This window comes from Pipra filicauda, unplaced genomic scaffold (genome assembly GCF_003945595.2).
Source record: "Pipra filicauda isolate LSUMZ 115617 unplaced genomic scaffold, ASM394559v2 scaffold37_size4185640_pilon, whole genome shotgun sequence".
Lineage (NCBI taxonomy): Eukaryota > Metazoa > Chordata > Aves > Passeriformes > Pipridae > Pipra > Pipra filicauda.
The window spans coordinates 3,054,940-3,071,845 of record NW_024104509.1 but is presented as its reverse complement, the minus strand read 5'-3'; the positions used below and the strand labels follow the sequence as shown (position 1 = coordinate 3,071,845).

At 39.8% G+C, this 16,906-nt stretch overlaps 1 protein-coding gene across 2 annotated transcripts in view; it reads right to left on the bottom strand.

Annotated features, from left to right (window-relative positions):
- The window catches only part of APBA1 (amyloid beta precursor protein binding family A member 1), an 80,584-nt gene that overhangs the window by 6,055 nt on the left and 57,623 nt on the right, over positions 1-16,906 (bottom strand). Inside the window, exons 6-11 of one of the 2 annotated variants that reach the window (XM_027752127.2) lie at positions 13,684-13,716; positions 12,470-12,556; positions 11,712-11,897; positions 8,484-8,663; positions 7,469-7,681; positions 22-141 (exon numbers count right to left, since the gene is read on the bottom strand). In XM_027752127.2, coding sequence (XP_027607928.1) covers positions 22-141; positions 7,469-7,681; positions 8,484-8,663; positions 11,712-11,897; positions 12,470-12,556; positions 13,684-13,716 — 819 coding nt within the window. The remainder of the gene's footprint in view (positions 1-21; positions 142-7,468; positions 7,682-8,483; positions 8,664-11,711; positions 11,898-12,469; positions 12,557-13,683; positions 13,717-16,906) is intronic. The other variant, XM_027752130.2, reaches the window with a different exon arrangement.

Genomic DNA, 16,906 nt, shown 5'->3' with positions numbered 1-16,906 from the left:
GAGAGTGTGGAAGCTACTTACAATCCCATTCTGCACACTGAAGCCCAATTGATATCTGAGGTCTGGTCTTCTGATCAAGACTGTGGTTACTGGAGGACATCTAACGATGTTCAGTTTAACTCGGGCCTGATTTTTCAAACCCTGTAAAAAAAAAAACCAAACCATGAAGGATGCTAGCAAAGAAAAAGTTAAACATTTAACATAATCACTGTAGGGAAAAAAAAAAGAGTTTAAACACAGATAGGGGAACAGCCCTGAATAAATACATCTTTGTATGCATTGTAACAGAATCTGATCACTGAATGCCAGAAACAAGCAACAGAATATTCAGTGAAATAAGTGATAAAATATTAAATTTTTCTTGCCAAGAAGCAGACACAGTTGTTTTAGGAAAACCAGATTCCTGCTGGCAATTTCTTCATTCGATAACAGAAATCATGCATGAAAGGAATATTAAACAGGTCTATCCAACTCACCAAAAAAATCCAATGACTTTTCAATAAGTAGCTAAGATAGTTGCAAAAAAGTTGCTTCCCTAACGAAATAAATTCAGTTCTGTCAAGCAAACAACAGGTCCTGCTCATATCATCCTTATATAAGCAGCGCTCCTAATCTCCATTATTCACACAATAACAGAATGGGTAAGGTTGAAAGGGACCACAGTGGGTCATCTTATCCTTGCTCAAGAAGGGTCATCCCAGAGCACATGGCACAGGATTGCATCTAGAGTGTTCTTGAGTATTCCCAGTGAGAGAGACTCCACAACTTCTCTAGGTAACCTGTTCCACTGCACGGTTACCTAACACAAGTTCTTCCTCATGTTCCTCATGGAACTTCCTGTGTTTTAATTTCTGCCTGTTGCCTCTTGTCCTATTGCTCAGCACCACCAAGAAAAGCCTGAGATTAACTCAATTAGTTAAAACTTGATAGTAATAATACCAAGATCATGTGTTCAATCTCCTGTATGGGCCATTCACTTAAGAGTTGGACTCAACGATCCTTGTGGGTCCCTTCCAACACAGAATATTCTGTGATTCTGTGACTCCATCCTCTTGACATCCTCCCTTCAGGTACTTACGGACATTGATGAGGTCCCCTCTCATTTGCCTCTTCTTGAGGCTGAACGAGCTCAACTCTCTCAGCCTTTTCTCCTAAGAGAGATGCTCTTGTCCCTTAACCATCTTCGTGGCCCTCTCTTGGACTCAATCCATGTCTCTCTTGTACTGAGGAGCCCAGAACTAGAACACTCCAGATGTGACCTCAGCAGGGCTGAGCAGAGGGGCAGGATCACCTCCCTCAGTCTACTGGAAATCCTCTCCCTAATGCATCCCAGGATATCTCTGGCCTGCTTGACCACAAGGACACACTGCTGGCTCATGGACAGCTGCTTGTCCAACAGGACCCCCAGGGCCTTCTCTGCAGAGCTGATTTCCAGCAAGTCGGTCGCCATCCTGTGCTGGTGCCTGGGATTATTCCTCCCCATGTGCAGGACCTTGCATTTGCCCTTGTTGAATTTCAGAAAGTTCCTCTCTGCCCATTTGTCCAGCCTGTCAAGGTCCTTCTGAAGGGCTGCACAGCACCTGGGGGTATTGGCTGCTCCTCCCAGCTTTGTGTCATCAGAGAACTTGCTGAGTAGGCATCTGCCCCTTCATCTAAGCCACTGATTAATAAGCTAAACAATACAGGGCCCAGTATTGAACCCTGGGGGACATCACTAGTGACAGGCCTCCAACTAACCCCTCTGCCTCTGATTATGACCTGCCAGGATCTGCCATTCAACCAGTTCTCAATCCATCTCACCATCCACTGATGCAGTCCACGCTTTGAGATAGCCTATGAGGATGTTGTGAGAGACAGAGTTGAAAGCCTTGCTGAAGTCAGTATCCACTGCTCTCCTCTCATCCATCCAGGCAGTTTCATTGTAGAAGACAATCAGTTTGGTCAAGTATGATTTACCTTTAGTGAATCCATGCTGACTACTCCTGATCACCTCCTTTGTCATTAATGCGGACAGAAATGGCCTCCAGAATGAGGCACTCTATCACCTTTCCAGGGATGGAGATGAGGGCCAGTAGTTCTCTGGGTCTCCTTCTTACCATTTTTGAAGACTACAGTGACACTGGCTTTCTTCTAGTCCTCAGGCACCTCTCCTGACTGCCATGCCCTTCCAAAGATGATGGTGAGTGGCCTTGCTATGGTATCTGCCACCTCTCTCAGCACTTGTGGATGCATTCCCTCAGGGCCTATGGACTTGTGGGTGTTGAGTTTGCCTAGGTGTTCTCTAACCCAATCTTCCTGGACCAAGGGGAAGTCTTCCTTCCAACATTCCTTTACCCTGGTCTCCTGGGTCAGAAGTTCCCGAGGGCTGGTCTTGACAGTCTACACCAAAGAAAGTGTTTAGTAATTCTGCCTTCTCTATGTCCTCTGTTACCCCCTCCATCAGTAAGAGGCCCACATCATCTATCACTTTCCTTCTGTATTTCCTGATGTATTTGAAGAAGTCCTTCTTATTGTCCTTGACATCCTTCACCAGACTTAATTCCAGATGGGCCTGTGCCTTCCCTGTTTCATTTCCAATTGCTCTGACAACCTCTCTATATTCATTCCAAGTGGTCTGACCTTGCTTCCATCTCCTTTGTATCTCCTGCTTATGTTTGAGTAATGAAAGGAGTTCTTAATTCATCCATGCAGGTCTCTTGTCCCCTTTGCCTGATTTCTTGCTCAATGGGATGCATCATTCTTGAGCTTGGAGGAAGTGATCCCTGAATATCAACCAACTCTCTTGGACCCCTTTTCTCTGCAGGACCTCTTCCCACGGGATTCTTCCAAGAAGATCCCTAGAGAGGCTAAAGTTATCTCTCCTGAAGTCCATGATTAGAGTCTTACATGCTCATGGTCACTACAGCCACAGCTGCCCTGAGTCTTCACATCTCCAACAAGGCCTTTCCTGTTTGCTAGTATAATGTTGAGCAGCACACCATTCCTGGTGGGATTCTCCACTACCCGTGACAGGAAGTTGTTATCAATGCTTTCCAGGACCTCCTGGATTGCTTGTGCTTCACCCTGTAGCTTCTCCAACAGATGTCACGGTAGCTAAAGTCCCCAGTGAGAACCAGGGCCTGTGACCTTGGGGCTGCTTCCAGCTGCCTGTAGAAGGCCTCATCCACTGCCTCCTCTCAATCACGGGGCCTGTAGCAAACACAACAGTGTCACCCCTGCTTGTCTGCCCTTTCATCCTAGCCCATAAGCTCTCTGCTTGCTCATCATCCATGCCAAGACAGAGCTCGATACATTCCAAGTACTCTTCCTCCATTTGAAATGAGTTATATCACATTTATCATAGACTCCTTGTTACCAGAAGAAAACTGAAGGAAAAAAATTATTTTTACTGACAGAGTGGTAAAACACTAAAACAGATTACCCAGAGAGGTTGTGAAACATCCAGTCTGGGAATCGTTTAAATCGTAGTGGGCATAGCCCTAAGAAGCAAGCTCTACTTTGAATAAAAATGTTGGTCTAGACCAGCTACAGGGATGACTGCCAGCCTCAGAGACTCTGTGTTCACATGGCTCCATGAAAACACAAACACAATAAAACACAGATAAGTGCAATGTGCAACTTCATGTATTTAGAGCTCTTGGAGGTTGTTAAGAGGGTTTTCTGAAATGCTTCATTCACAGAAACCATTAGCCATAAATCCATACATAAATACCATCCACGTCAAGAATGAAATACTTTACAAAAAATACAGCAACTTTCATCTCACTTAATTCACAACCTGTCAATTTCAGTACCTGCTTAGGCTCAGCCCATCCTGATGGGTGGTAGGCTTGCTGATGCACCAATTTACCAAAGGCCTGCACACATATAGCTAACCACCATGCTGTGATCTCCCCTGTGTTTTTCATGATCTCTGAGCTTTGATCTCTCTCCCAACACAGGGAGCTCAAGCATGTCCACAAGAGTGCCTCCAAGTCTCTGTAAACACCTATGGTATCTCTACACAGAGATTCTACTTCTCAAAACAGACAGGATAAACAGCCGTAGGCATAATAGATGGGGTTTCCCACACTGTTATGTTCCAGACCTCAGCATTCCGAGCTGCAAGATCACTTGAGCAAATCTACCATCCTCCTTGCCATTCTTCTGGTTTTAATCCTTTCCTCCCAACACATGCCCTCAACAGTTTGATATCATTGTGCTCTTACTTCCCTGACGAATATGCAAGTTATTTATCTACGTTACTTGGCAAAAAAAGGTAATGTGCTCCCTAACAAAATTTTTTCTAATTTTACAGAAAGCACATATATTTCAGAAGTGGCTAATTTTCAGCATCATGCAGACTGGTAATATAAACTGATCAGAATCAAAACAATTGCATATTCTGACCAACTTTATTTGTTTATCTAGTTCTTGAGTATGCTTCTGATAGTAGCCAGCACCAGATGCTTTTGAAAAAGATAAGCCTATTAGAGAATAGCTACAACACATGGAAAGCTTCTTCCAAGCTCTGTCAGTTTGCAATTGGTTTATGGTAAAATAGTAGCAGAGCTTAGATCCATAATACCGAAATCATCTTGTCTGAAGTGCTTATGAGATATGTTTATCCACATAATATTATCATCTTTTCATAGGAGTCCTTACAGCGTGCTAAAGAAATCTGAAAATCTTCTGCCACATTTAAGTGTGTACTTAGATTATTCATATATATATACTTGCTTCATATATACTAGTTTCCAGAAGTGCTACATGAGCAGCTCCAGATGTGTGGTTATGAAGACCTGCAGATATACAGATTATTTTCTCTTTAGAAAGACAAAATAAATGGCTAGCAGTTCCTATGGAAACTGCAGAAAGTATCAGTGAAGAAGAGAAAGGTCTGTAAAAGCTGGAAATAGCAAAGCTGGTTGTTTCTGTATTGATAAAGTACTAATGACCATAGTGAAACTCCAACTGAATAAGAGAAGCATAAACTTATTGCAGTTTTAGAAATAAAATGATGGGGGATAGGAAACAAATATGGTTATCATGAAGAGCCTAAATTGGCAGGCAGTTTTGTTCCACTGAAGCTAGCATACAATATGTTTTTTTTTTTCTTCCTTCCTTTACAAATATAAGACAGGTTTTGACACATTTTTAGTATGACACACTTCCAGGCTATCATTTCTACTCACTGAATCTGAAGTGGCTGGTCCAGTGACTTATGCATTTATTACTCATCCGAACTCAGTATTAACATTTTGGGAAATCAGAATGTGAAATCTTTATAGCAAACATCTTAGTTCAAGTAGTATTAAGAGATAATCCATGGAGGAAAAAAAATGAGAATTTACTTCATACATTTTTTTTTCACTTGGCAAACTGACCTTGTAAATGGAAAATTTATTTTACAATTTTTAAAAAATACAATATAAAAAAAAGGTACATAATATAACTTGTTACCAAAAAGTTCCCTGGATTAATAAGTGTAACAGATATGTTAGTAAAAATCAGAGAAGGCTGTCTGTATAGCATACAACCAGCATTACACGACATGTCCACATGTGATGATCTGCAGAGCCCCGAGGGAGTATTTCAATAAATAATTTCATACAGCTTTATCTCAAACACTCCATAGAGATGTACCTTTCCCAGTCTTTAAACTCTGATGTTCAAATACTTATTCCCTTGTATGCTACAGCTACCCCAGATATAGTTCAGTTCCAGATGACCTGCATGCTTTTTGAACTCACATAATTTTCTGACAACTAGGAGAAAGCTCTTCTAATTAAAGTATCCCATTTAGTTGAGTGAAGAGAAGTGCCACACTTTCAAACAACTTGGGCAAAGATTCCCCAGAGGGTATGTCTTTGTTTCAAAGTTTTAAAGTTTCAAAAGCAGGTATACAAGAACAAAAAAGGATTGACTCTATTTCATCCAGATACTGAGGCATTTAACAGCTAATATGGCCTAGGACAACATTAACCACCTGTGCCTCCATTTGTCACATAAAATTTCAAGTGCATATCTGGTAGTATCTTCTTTCCGAACAAAACATTCACTTGTGAAGTTATGCACAGAGCCCTTGTCTATGCAAATAAATAGCACAGCACACCTTCTGGGAGAGTATCTAGACTTCCTCAAGACTTCTGATGCTGTTTCATGATACCCTCATAGCCAAGCTCAGGAATTGAGAACTGGATGAGTGGATGGTGAGATGGATTGAGAACTTGCTGAATGGCAGAACTCAGAGGGTTGGGATCAGTGACACAGGTCAGTTGGAGGCCAGTAGCTAGCAGTGTCCCTGAAGGTTCAACTCTAGTCCCAGTATTATTTAACTTATGAGGGATGGAGTGCCTACTCAGCAAGTTCTCTGATGACACAAAGCTGGGAGGAGCAGCCAATACCCCCAGGTGCTGTGCAGCCCTTCAGAAGGACCTTGACAGGCTGGACAAATGGGCAGAGAGGAACTTTCTGAAATTCAACAAGGGCAAATGCAAGGTCTTGCACATGGGGAGGAATAATCCCAGGCACCAGCACAGGATGGCGACCGACTTGCTGGAAATCAGCTCTGCAGAGAAGGCCCTGGGGGTCCTGTTGGACAAGCAGCTGTCCATGAGCCAGCAGTGTGTCCTTGTGGTCAAGCAGGCCAGAGATATCCTGGGATGCATTAGGAAGAGGATTTCTAGTAAACTGAGGGAGGTGATCCTGCCCCTCTGCTCAGCCCTGCTGAGGTCACATCTGGAGTGCTGTGTCTAGTTCTGGGCTCCTCAGTACAAGAGAGACATGGAGTTCCTGGAATGAGTCCAACGGAAGGTAACAAAGATAGTCATGGGACTGTGAGCTCCTCACTTATGAGGAAACTCTTAACAATTGGACTAGATGATCTAAGAGGTCTTTTCCAACCTAAACAATTCTATGATTCTACGAAAGCCTGAGGGAGCTGGGCTTGTTCAGTCTTGAGAAGAGATAACTGAGAGAGGACGTCATCAATGTCTATAAGTATCTGAAGAGAGGGCGTCAGGAGAATGCAGTCAGGCTCTTCTTGGTGGCGCAGAGGAACAGGATGAGAGGCAAAGGGCAGAAACTGGAACACAGAAGTTCCACCTAAACATGAGGAAGGATTTCTTTACTGTGAGGGTGACTGAGCATTGGAACAGATTTCCAGAGAGACTTTGGACCATTTTGCTCTGGAGATATTCAAAAGCCATCAATACACAGTCCTGAGTAACGTGCCCTAGGGAACCCTGCTGGAGCAGGAAGGTTGGACTACATGACTTCCAGTGCTCCCTTGCCATCCTACCCATTCTGTGGTTCTGTGTGAAGTCGGAAAACTGGTGTAGCTTAATTCACACTGTATTTTAAAGATCATGAAATGGAAAGTTCTATGCAAACATTTGGTAAGAACTTATTCAAGAGTTCTATACTTTCTGCTCTCCTGTTATGTAACCCTTTTAAAACGCGTAGCTTCCAGAAACATTTCCCCTACCTTTATGATGCTCTGACATGTTGAGAGTGGTAAACCAACTAAACTGGTCCCATTGATTGACATGATCTGGTCCCCTATGTTCAGCTTCCCAGACTTCTCTGCCGGTCCTCCATGCATCATGTTGGCTATGATAACTGTAGGCAAAATGGAACCCCAGCCAGACTCCACAATCACCACACCTAGGATTTCTCCCTTTTGCTTTTCAATGTAAACCTGTATAATAAGAAAAAGTGTTTAAAAAAATACTTTTTTTCACATCCATGAAACTTACATCACCCCCCTCCCAACATCTATATAACCAACAAACATACCCTTCTTTGTTTGCAACCTGTCTTCCTAATTCAAAGCAAAACCAAAATAGGGTACACATTTTACACATTTCATTTGTATTCAAACATTAAATGATCAGCACTACATAATATAGATTTTACTTAGTGCAAAAACACCTCTCACAAGTAATTTCTGTGTATGAGCAGAGGAAATGGGAGTGGAAGAAATCCTAGTGCCATTGGTTTTGGTGGACAATCCTAAACAGGAAGAGATTGCAAGAGTTTACAACTGTGGATTAGAAAATCATTACCTGTGTGTTCCAGTAGTGTATTGGTTCATTTTTATTAAGCAAGCTGCAAAGCCTTCTGGCACACACAATTATTTAAAAACTGGAATCAGCCACTTTCATAAACACCCAGGCCTCTATAAATTTTATATTATTTACTGTAATCTTTCAAATTGTATTAATCTGTTAATCTGTTTCAAGTTCACTTTCAAATGTCTCAAAATTGTTTGGTAAAAAGAATGACAACAGATGGTAAATCATTTCAATGCTGATAACTTTTGGGTTCACTGTTTGCCTTTGAAACAGAACTGACAGCAGGGTGTCCTATTAAGGAGGATATTCTAGACTAACTGAGCTAATTTATAGGAAGTATTAAAGGTTTTTTGATTTCTGCCAACAAGGGCCTACAACTGATACAGAGCAGCTTAATACTGTTACAGAAAAAAAAAAGATACATACATCTTTGCAATTTTCAGACTTCGAGAAGTGAATCAGGTCATCATTGTACATATCCTGGGTATTGAGCAAGTCGCTATATTCCTTCTGGCTAAGGTCTTCTGGGTTGATTCCATTTGCCCTCAGAAATTCTTGGTAGGCCACACTAAATGCTTGACCTATGGACTGTGCAATCAGCTGCGCCTGTAGCAGTTCCCAGAGAAGAGAAGAGAAAAGAAAAATGTGAAACATTCTGATAGTTGTGTGCATTGACACTTTCTCTGTTACAATCACGCTGAAAAATGGATCATCAAGTTGACAAACCTACAATTTACTGCCATCCAGTCTAAAACATATTTGTGCATGACTAATTTAAAAGACCCATAAAATGTCAACACATTCGCCTCTGCTATGAATCCAGCTTGGTAGAGCAATAATAAATATCAGAAATAAAGCCATCCTTTCACAGGTAAGAACTGCTAATATAAGCATAAAGGTATAGCCACTGCAGTCACTGTGGGTTGCACCTACAATTCTTCCTACCCATGCAGGTCCCAGATGGCTCTCCCTTCCAGCCAGGACAATGCCATTCTCTGACAAGCCAGCAACGAAAACGTCTACCAGAAAACACACAGACACATTTAAGAAGGTATTTCCAACTTTTCTTACCATCCTTTAGGACCATCGCGTTCATATTGACTGCTCCTATCTCAGTCTCAGACAAAATAGGAAAAGGGCAGCAATTAGTGACCAAATCAAGGCCTTGAAGTGACTAGAAATGGTCACATGCATTTCCTTCTTCAACCTGCTACCTCCCTCAGACTCTCTCCCCTATATTTCTTGTTTCACTCCCTCCAAATCCCATGATTCTGCCAGTTCTCTGCCTCTTTCCTTCTCGTCCTGTCCTTTGTAGGCACCCTCTTGCACCTGCAGCTGTGCTGGTTGTGGCAAAGAGAGGGAAGAGGAGAACTCCACAGCTGACACGGCTGGCCTGGCAGAGTGCTGGCGGTGAATGAATGCTGCTCAGGTGTATTTTTATAGAGCCTACTGGCTATACTTAAAGTCCAGTTTGCTCTCTAATAAAGGAAAGGTTCCCAACTAAATTAAAAATTTGATTGTATCTTAAACAACTCAAACTAGCACTAAATCTGCTGATGAGAACAGCATGATTGCTGGTGCTGAAAAGATCAATATGTAGACTGCCAGTATACTACCAAAGCTCAACCTGGTTTTGACAGCAAGGACAAGACAGCAAGGGGAAAACTACACTGCCATAGCTTCATAACTTAAGTCATGAGATAAATGCAGACTTTACATTCACACATATGTATCTTCACTCCAGGAAGAGTCCAGCTCCCAGCATTTGGACACATCACTGGGGTTCAGCTCATTTGAAGATATAGCTCTAAACAGAGTTGAAAATCTGGCGCTGTCCTCTTAAGACAAGGACTTGTCCAAGCAGAGACATATTCTGGACAACACCCACTTGCAGGCTTACAGCTTCTGTCTCACTCTGTAACTTCTACTCACCGTGTAACTTCTTCCAAATACCCAGCTGTCCCAGAAGAAGAAAAGACAAGTTTTATAATATAAACAGGCTGCATTACTTCATTGGATGTACAAGATTTTTGAAGAAGCCATTTCCTTCCTGCTAATAAGGTGCTACAATGCTTCCATTCTGTTAGTCACTTTGAGATATATTTTGCAGGCTATCTGTGAACTACATACCGTGACTAAGGAGAGCTGATATAATCTGCCATTTCTCAGCATATTTTCACATGAATGAGTAATGCTTTTGCTGGATCTACAGGCATGTACTTTCCATGCCAATGTCTAGTGGCACAGAGGGGATCACATCTGAAACAAATATGGGCTGATCCAAAGAAACCATAAATTGAGAAGCACAGATCCCAGCTAGTCAAATGTCCCAGTGAGCAGCCTGGGAAACAGATCCAGGAAGTCTGGATCATCCAAGAGTCAGACCACCACATGCTGAAGTAAAATAAGCCCCAGCCTCTGACATCTGACAGTTTCATTTTTGCTTTTTCAACTGGCTAGTAAGAGAGCAAGCAGTGTCAAAATTTGCGACTAGAAATACAAGAACAGCAGCCTCAAAACAGGCAGCCTATCAAATGATATTAAGCGAAAAATATGTTGGCTACTCTTTATTTCATACCAGATTCTTGAAAAGCTTTGCAAAACTGGTTTACAAGTTATTTTGTGGGAAAAAAACCCACATTTTTTATATTCTCTGTCTTAATTTTGGTACAGGATTACTTTGGATCAGTGCTCTTGTCCTTATTTTTAATTTCAGCATTGGGTCATGTACATACATTTATCTGCAACCGGATGACTTATTCAGACAGGGGTTTAGAACAGATTCATCACTACATAAAATCAGCTGTTTATTCAAAAAAATCTTCCCATCTCCAAGTCCTTGGTGATATACTGTAGATTGGAAGATATGTGAGTATTTTATAAGAAACTGATATTTTCACCTTACTTATGTAACACTGCTATTTGGATGATTTAGAACTGAGATTTTTTTTATTTTCCCAAGTTACTAGGCATAACATGATTATGATCCTGACAACTAAATATCTAGCCACTTCAATCTGATATGTCTGATTTTACCATTCAGTTACTGAGCTTTAAAAAGTGCATAAAATCAGCAGGTTCTGCACATTGATTGTGAAGACAGGATATCAAGTCCTACATAAGCTAACTTAGTAACCTGCACCATAGACTAAAATCTGTTCTCTCTTCAGAGACATACTTTGGAATTGTTGAAATTTCCAACTTTATTTGCTGGCTTTTTGATATGGTAGCAGCAACTGACCCCCCAACACAAGCCTCCTGAAAAATAAAAGATCACCTTTCAAGTATGTATCAGTGCTTGATCCTTGATGCAAGGCTTGGGATTAAAATTTTCCTAGGAAAATAAGCATGTCTGATAGACTTTCACTGTCTTGTGCAGAATCTGAGCTGGTATTTGTAAACTGTGGCAACTGGACCCTCCTCTCACTGTTATTGGAAGGCAATCAGGGAGATTAAAAATAGGAAGCATTACTATGAACACCAATTTCTTGAGTAAAATGTTGGGTCCAAACACATAAAGTAAGTTCCTCTGCTTAGATGAAATAGTGGTTGCAGCTTAAAAGCAAGCAGGGCCACTAACAGTGAACATCAGACCTACTGAAATGTGCTTACTTTTCCATCCCTAAAAAATTATAAGACAAAGTAGTTGCTTACATCCTCAGACTCAAAGACATGGCAAATCATTTTGTACTGTCTCTTTCCGTCTTGGGAAGGGTGAGATGCTTCCACATTATCCTGGGAGTTAGACCGTGGCATTCGCCTACGAGCCATCAAAACAACTATATTTCCTATATCAGCAATGTAAGAAATGGTCCGCAGGGGATGATCCATCATGGTTTCCTGGGGAATAAGAAAACCAATATAAGCAGCTGCTTCAACCAAGTTCTTATTGCACACCTAGGATAAAAACACACAGACAGCAATAAGACCTTTGCTAAGTGAAGTCTGTAATACCTGCAAGAAGGGAGATGCCAACAGGAAACAAGAGCTTCAATTTTCAAAAGTAAAACAAAGTTTTACAAATTAAAGGGGGTTTTTTTCTGTGTAAAACCACATAAAGACCTCAATATCTGAACTTGTGTATGCTGGGCATGTACGTGTAGAGGACTATGAACAAATTATTAAAACTAAACATTTTGGACTACTCTGAGCACAATCAATACTTCATGCATCAGGGTTCATGAGAAATGAGATGACTGCAACTACTTTACCCACAAATTCTAACCATTTCTAGAGTCAACACCAGAGTAATTGCCTGTATGATACGGTTGTTGACCACAGATTTCTTACTATGAAATCCTGGGGGAAATACAAGAGCCAGCACATTTTGAAGGACAAATTTTGGCATGTAGGTGAAAGTCTATTTCAGTAGACTACTTGCACAAAACTGACAAAGGTGTTTATCCATGTACCTGTGTGTCTGCATTCAGTACTTTTATTCTCTGTGTAGAAATGAAGAGGTCTACTTCAGTCATGGGTTGAGATTCACCTTCTGGAGCCTGCAAATAAATGGATTAGAGTCAAACAAACCCATTAGGTAACATACTTACTAATGATGTTAGTTCACAAACAAGGGTGCACTAAGACACAGTCATCAGAACAGCAATGCAGGATAGAGTATTAGACTGCAGAAGCAAAAGATAAACACAAAGATGTGGAAACTATATCATATATGTGAAAGTGAATTGGGTATTGTTTGAAAAAAAAGTCAATCTCATAAAAGCTTCCCTGATATTTTTCCCAATTCAGTAAAATTATAACTGACTGCAGCATGAACCAGATAAAGATTTCATGAAAATCAAAATAATTCTACCATTTTCTGCACACTATGAATCCCACTTTAAGTAAGGATTTCACACAAGCCATAGAAAGGCCCAACAGCATCTCTTGCCCAAGGAATCTCTATATGGGCTAACAGTGGCTGCCAAGACCAATGGAAAAACCTGCACCACAGGTGGGTAGTATTTAAGCAATTCATAATGCAGTTCTGCTAAGAAGACCTTCACAGTCAGACAACATACCATTCAAGCAGTAACCCACCTTTAGAAGTCATATTTTGTTAATAGAAAGCAAAACATTCATAATTTTTTAAATTACATTTGTTAAAAGGTACTTAAAAGCTCCACAAATAAAACTTATTACAAAGATGAGCCAATCTCGGTATATTACTGTGTGTATAGACAAACTTTTTTCTTTTTTGCATCCAGCAATTTGACATCTCTGTGAATCAAACAATGCAGCCTTACAGAAAGATTAAATAAAAAAAAGGGCTAAAAGAAAAAAAAACCCCACACCTCATTTTAATCTATCATTTTACAGGGTTAAAACCTTTGCCTGTTTCAGTACTGATTCTTTAGTATGCATTTTGGGTACTGCCTGTAACTGTTTGATAAATCCAATCTTTATTCTATTTCTAACATGAAATGGCTAATGATAAGCAACAAAAAATGGCCAATCAGGCAACTGATTTCTGACACATGTCAGCTTGTATGGTGGCTCAGAAATAAATCTGAAAAAACCTTGCTGGATGCAGAAAATAAAACCACAAAATAAAAAGAAAGGAAAAAACCCTCCCAGAAAACAAAAGAACAAGCATAACATCAAGCTGATGGAGTTTGTACTGCACCTTCTTTCTGCTTTTGGCTAATTTCTGGGCCATCTGCTTAGCATGGAACAAACAGAGACAGGAGAACAGTTAGAGAAGAACTTACAGAGACTCCAAGTCAAGCAGGAATCTGCATGCTAATGTCAGGGCTCATAAACTACAAGCTGATCTAAATTAGTCCCTGCTTAGATTAATTGCCTCCTTTTCTTTTTGGCTTAAAAAATAATTTTATGTTTAGCACAATTACTTTCAGAAATGAAAAGAAACAGCACCAAAAGAGTCAGGAAGAACACAAAAGGATTTTTTTTTTCACTTAAAATGTTACTTGCAATAAACAAGGTTATTTTGTGTGTACTTGGGTTTTTTTCGGTTTTGGTTTGGTTTTTTTTAAGAAACAAAACAGAGCTTTCCATCACTTCCAGCAGTATAAACCGTGATGTTACTTCTTTTGAAGGCACATCAATGTAAGAGGTGAGAGAAGAATTCTAAGCTTTGTTACTGCAGCTTTTTTGGATCTTATACTTTAACAGACTTCAAAAAAATAACCTCCTTAAAATTATGCTACTGTTTCCTGGAAAAATAAAATGACAGAAGGTAACTGTCCCCTTCATTTTCTTCTCCTTCTGAGCAAATAAACCCATATTATACTAATAAACCCATGTTCACACTGGACATGTTCTCTGGACAACAGATTCTCCTGTGACACCTACACAAAGGTAAGTCCATACTACCACATTTTTTCAAGGAAGCAGCAGAGCAAGTACTTCAGTTCCACAAACACCTTAAAACAGGTTTCCATTAACAACGTAAATACATATAACTTTTACAGTCCTGCAATCATTAATTCAAATCAAGGTGAACTGAACTTGTGGACCTCCTTAGTGAAGAAATGTAATACTCACCAGGCTGGCAGTTACCCTTTTACTTCCAACACTAACAGTCTCTTTGCTGATTAAATTAACAGGTGTTCTTGTGAAGGGAAGGAGGCTGACTGCTAGAGACTCCATACAGATTCAGCCCTAACTACTTTTACGAAGAACAAACAGAAGGCCTGAATCACAAGACACATCAAATGTTTTATGCTGATGCTCACAACTTAAAGCTATCAGGTTTTGTCTAAACAAATCTGAAAGCAGCTACCCAAAGTTTAGACCATGCTGCTTATTTTCAAATAGAAACATTCTCATACTAGCTTTTAGTCATCTCTTCCAAATTAAGAAGTATTTGATAGCCTGGTGATTGCAAACTATTAGAACTGCCTCACATAGCAGGCTCTTCATTACATTACTATTAATTTAAATTAATAGTAAGAAATAATATAATTATCTTGAATAACAGCTGCCTGCCATACACTGGGTAAGGGGGAGATACTCCTGAGGTAGAGCATTTAAATAGCTTTCTAAAATCAAGCTCCCCTTCCGATACTTTGTCCTCCACCCCAAACTTTAGAGCGACAGACCTCCCAAAGGAAGAAAAGCGCAGCCCAAAAAGAAGAAATGAGAGGAAAAAAACCCTGAGCTATTAAAATACACTATCATTCAATTTATTGAAAATTCTGTTCTTCAAATGGAAGCATTTTGAAGAACAAATTTCAAATATTTCTTAAAAGTAAGGTAATGATACGGAACAAGCACTTCTAAATCTAAGTGATTTAACAATGCACAGAAATGTCACAAAAAAAGGTTACAGTGCATGAACAACAAAAAAATTAGGATAATTCTATGCAGGACACTTTATTATACAAATCCTTTTTGTCACCATGTTATTTTGCTAATTCAAATCAGAAGAGTATTTCAAAAAAACCCAGAAACTACCTAATCTATATAAAATATTATTTTTTTTAAAATACACAGAATTTGTGATTGTCACTTAAGGTAAATGAAATGTAATTATTTATATATTATATTTTTAATTTCCAAAATTACAAAATATTAAAATCCAGTAAGCTTCCACTTTTGCTACAGGGGTGTCTTAAGTTTACTCGACCCATTTAGCCTCTCTGGAAAATATATTGCAACTCTGTGAGCATTGAGATGACACTGAGTAAAGAAAATGTGCAGAATATTAAACTATTTCCACACATGGGTTCTATTACACTCAGAAATTGAAACAGGTATTATCTAAAAATGCTCAAACCTGCCACACAGCAAACTAAGAGTGCCTCCTAGTGAAGTATTCATAACTACATTTGATGAATACCTTCAAAGCACTGTTTCTGTTTTAACTTTGTTGGACTTCACAGAGATGAATGGCCAAGCAAGAAAACATCCAACTCTTGTACTTATAACTGAAGAAATACCTTTTTAAAGAAGTAACATGGAAAATTGTTTTCAAAATCTGTTCATATTCTAAATGAATGAATATGTGGTCTGAAGGCTCTGCTAAAAGGAAGCATTATAGGGATTATTAAACTCAAAAGGAACACACTGTGATGTGTACATCACAGGGCTTAAACAAAACTCTTCACCCCCTTTTTAATGCTCTTAACTTCAAGCCTGCATACTTTATACATATGGGATAAAAGCTATCTGATGCAGTGATGAATTTGGCGGCAGCAGCAACTCCTTCTATCACACTGAATTTCTCACTAAAACCGTTCAGCTTAAATGGCAATCAGTGACAAAACCAGTCAAAGCCCACCCTAACAAACAAACCAAAGACCCTAAGGTGAAGGGAGGTTGCCTGAGCTTCACTTAGAAGCAGAATGCAGTAACTGTCCAAGAAGTGTACAATGGTACTGTGTGCCATGCAGTAAGCCAATAATTTTCTGAAGTAAACTGAACTTCAGAAAATTAGTCACAACAGCTAGAGTTTTACCAGGTCAACAATGCAACTATTTGGACCTCAATCCTGAGACAAATATACTACAACAAAAAATACGCATGCCCACCAATCTATATGGATGTATAAATTATGGGAGATATGAGTGAAATGAGTTAAATAGATCTCTTTCTGTTTTGAAGCACAGAAGTGCTGAAACATAACAGAATATTTTAATGAATTTCTAAGAATTACATTTAGTATTAAAGAAAGATTCCATACTCTTACATCTCATAGGCCCAATTTGAATAAATTCTGTTTCATTTTCTCTACCATATCCCTTCAATCTTTTTCTACTGTATATTCCCACAGAAGCTTTACCTTCTAGGTAAAGCTTCCTGCCCAGCCCCAGGCTCAAGTGTCACTCCTGATACCATTTTCCTATGACAGCTGATGCCAAACTTTCCTTTCAACCTCCAGTGAT